The 2,592-nt window shown below is 32.4% G+C and overlaps 1 protein-coding gene across 1 annotated transcript; it reads right to left on the minus strand.

The window, feature by feature from the left end:
• Positions 1 to 681: 681 nt before the first annotated feature.
• Positions 682 to 1,603, minus strand: LOC104109932 (uncharacterized). Its single transcript, XM_009619323.4, has one exon. It carries the CDS (start codon positions 1,560 to 1,562, stop codon positions 834 to 836), a length of 729 nt encoding a protein of 242 aa, XP_009617618.1. The 5' UTR covers positions 1,563 to 1,603; the 3' UTR covers positions 682 to 833.
• Between the last annotated feature and the right edge of the window lie 989 nt (positions 1,604 to 2,592).

The raw sequence follows: 2,592 nt of genomic DNA on the forward strand, positions 1-2,592 counted from the left end.
AAATTTAAATAGAGTAAGATTCACATAATCAGATTTATCAGAGGCATCATGAAATTGAAAAACAAAAACGAATAAATCATTACAGGTAATGACACAACCATGCATGAAAGTCAAGGAATCAGTTTAATTTGGATTACGTCATTTTCTTTTCTTTTTTGATGTGCCTGACATATGTTAAAACTTCTGTAATTACAAGAAAGACGATAGAGAAGTTAAGATATGATGTTTTATTTTAGTTTTTGATTAATTTTCCATTTCATAAAATTATTAAAAGATAATTCTTACATCTCTTATATTATAATTATGTTGGCTAGCAAGTTTCTTTGGTATGAAAGTCATTTTTGGAAAAATATTTTCGAAACATATGTAACTTTCTGAAAAATATTTTCAGAATTTTTTTCCATATTTGGTTAGGATAGAAAATAACTGCCAAAAAATCATCTTTTAAACATTGATAATAAAGTTAGTAAATTACAAAGTAGTGTTTTTATGAAAATTTTAAATAATAAATATTAGTAATAATATTGTATATGTAAGTTTTAGTTGAAGAAATGATAAAAAGTTAACTAAGAGTAGAAGTATTTTTTTTTTTCGGAAAAGAAATTCATGGCTTACCAAATACACCGAACATTATTTAATTAGTAGCCTTAAGCAACAGACCAGAAATGCAGCATAAAGGGATAATTAAACAACAAATTTTAAAATAAAAAAAGAATTAAAATTAATAAAATCCAAACAAAATTTTTGTTCCTTTTGAACTAAATAAAAAATTTAAAACACAAAAAAAGCCTTATGTTGTCATAAGAGATACGTCAACAATTGTGGGTGGGTGGTTATGTATGAACTGGTCTTATCGCCGGCACAGTTACACCAAACGTAAATAAACGCGAACACTTGCTTCCTCCTCCACTTCCACCGCTGCCGATCACCGGAGCACCACCACCATTCACCAATGCCGATTCATTCCCATCCGTCCGATCAACCTTTACCCGATCACAACCGCCCGTTACAACGCTATCATCACAATTCTCTTCTTCTTTCACACACTCATCAACATCAACATCATCATCGTCGTCGGAACACGAAACGTCGTCGTTTAATGGAACCAGATTAAGCATTAATCGTCCATTAGTACGGTGAGCCTCGAAATACTCAAACCTTTTTACTTTCTCTTCTTTGATAATCAATCGGCCGTCAGGTGTATAATACCTCTTCATAACCCACGGCATTTGTGAAGTCGGCAAATTCTCCGTGTGCGACAGCCACGGTATTGACGGCGGATATTCTCTCTCTATTTTCTCCTTCTGCTTCTCTCTCTTCATCGCCATTCTCTCTTCTTCCCTTCTCTCGAAGCCGCCGCCGCCACCGCCGCTGAACCACTTATAGGGTTCCAAATTCAAATCAGATTTTAAATCAACATAGCTCTCAACACCAACATAATCAGCCAAACCTAGTGAATGTTCATTTTTTGATGATTGCATGGGAGAAAAAAGAGAAAAATCTAAAGGGTTTTTGGGAAGAGGAGAATTTGGAGGTTTTTGATGTGATGAAGGTTTTTGCATGGCATGGGGCAATGGAGATTTTGAGGTGAAGAGAGGGGTGTGTGTATATATATATAAGGGGGTGAGGTGAGGTAGGGGGGTGGAATATCGAGAAAAGAAGAATATATTGAAGAAAGGGAAAAATATATTTTGGCAGTGACAGCTAATAGTTTGCTCATGAAATCTCCGGGGATTGGGCTATTCATTTAAGGGATTTGTGGGGTTAGCAGAGAATTTTGGAATTTTGGATTTGATTTTTTTGGCTATGGTAAAACTCTATTCCGGGATTTACTGAAGGTAATTAAACAATGTGACTATCTAATTAAGGGTCAAGATAATGAAGCATGAGATTAATATGCATTTTTAAGAAGATACGAAGGCACTAGTCTTGTTCAAAGAGGAGTTCGCCTATGGTAAAAGAAAATTACTGCTTACACCAAATGACACGTATTCTTATATACAATGTGATGTATATCCTCACTCTAATTAATTACTTATCATGATAAACTAATATAGTTAGATATAAATATTGAAATATATGGTATCTATAATATTCTTCTATATATTATATTATTCCTACTCATTTAACAGATAAGGACGGCCTGACATCATTAAGTTATTGAATAACTTGTCAATTGAAATTAAAGTAAGTTACTAATAAGCTAAGTATATTAATTACTTGCCTACTACAAGTGAAATATGGTAAAGCTAATTAAGAATTTCAATGCACAAACTCCAGACTAACCTTAACAATTATCCCTACATAAGGAGGACAAGAATCTAGGAGATAAAAAATGTACACTTGGATATTTCACTTACTATTCTCTTTCTCCCTATAATAATAATAAATATAGAAAATAATATATGGAGAAGTTTTAGGAAAACAACCTAGAGATCATTAGAAAAAGTTGGAAAAATATCTTGAAACCTAACTTTAACTTTTATAATGAGATGTCAATGATTGATGATAGTCTAGTTCTAGCATGGTACTACTTTAGTACTAGTAATATAATATAATATTATTATTTTTAAAAGTGAAGAATGAAGTGGG

Source organism: Nicotiana tomentosiformis, chromosome 4, assembly GCF_000390325.3.
Source record: "Nicotiana tomentosiformis chromosome 4, ASM39032v3, whole genome shotgun sequence".
Classification (NCBI taxonomy): domain Eukaryota; kingdom Viridiplantae; phylum Streptophyta; class Magnoliopsida; order Solanales; family Solanaceae; genus Nicotiana; species Nicotiana tomentosiformis.

What these genes read in the sequence shown, in the direction of transcription:
- LOC104109932 (XM_009619323.4), bottom strand. Translation starts at nt 1,562, where the DNA reads ATGCAAAAACCTTCATCACATCAAAAACCTCCAAATTCTCCTCTTCCC.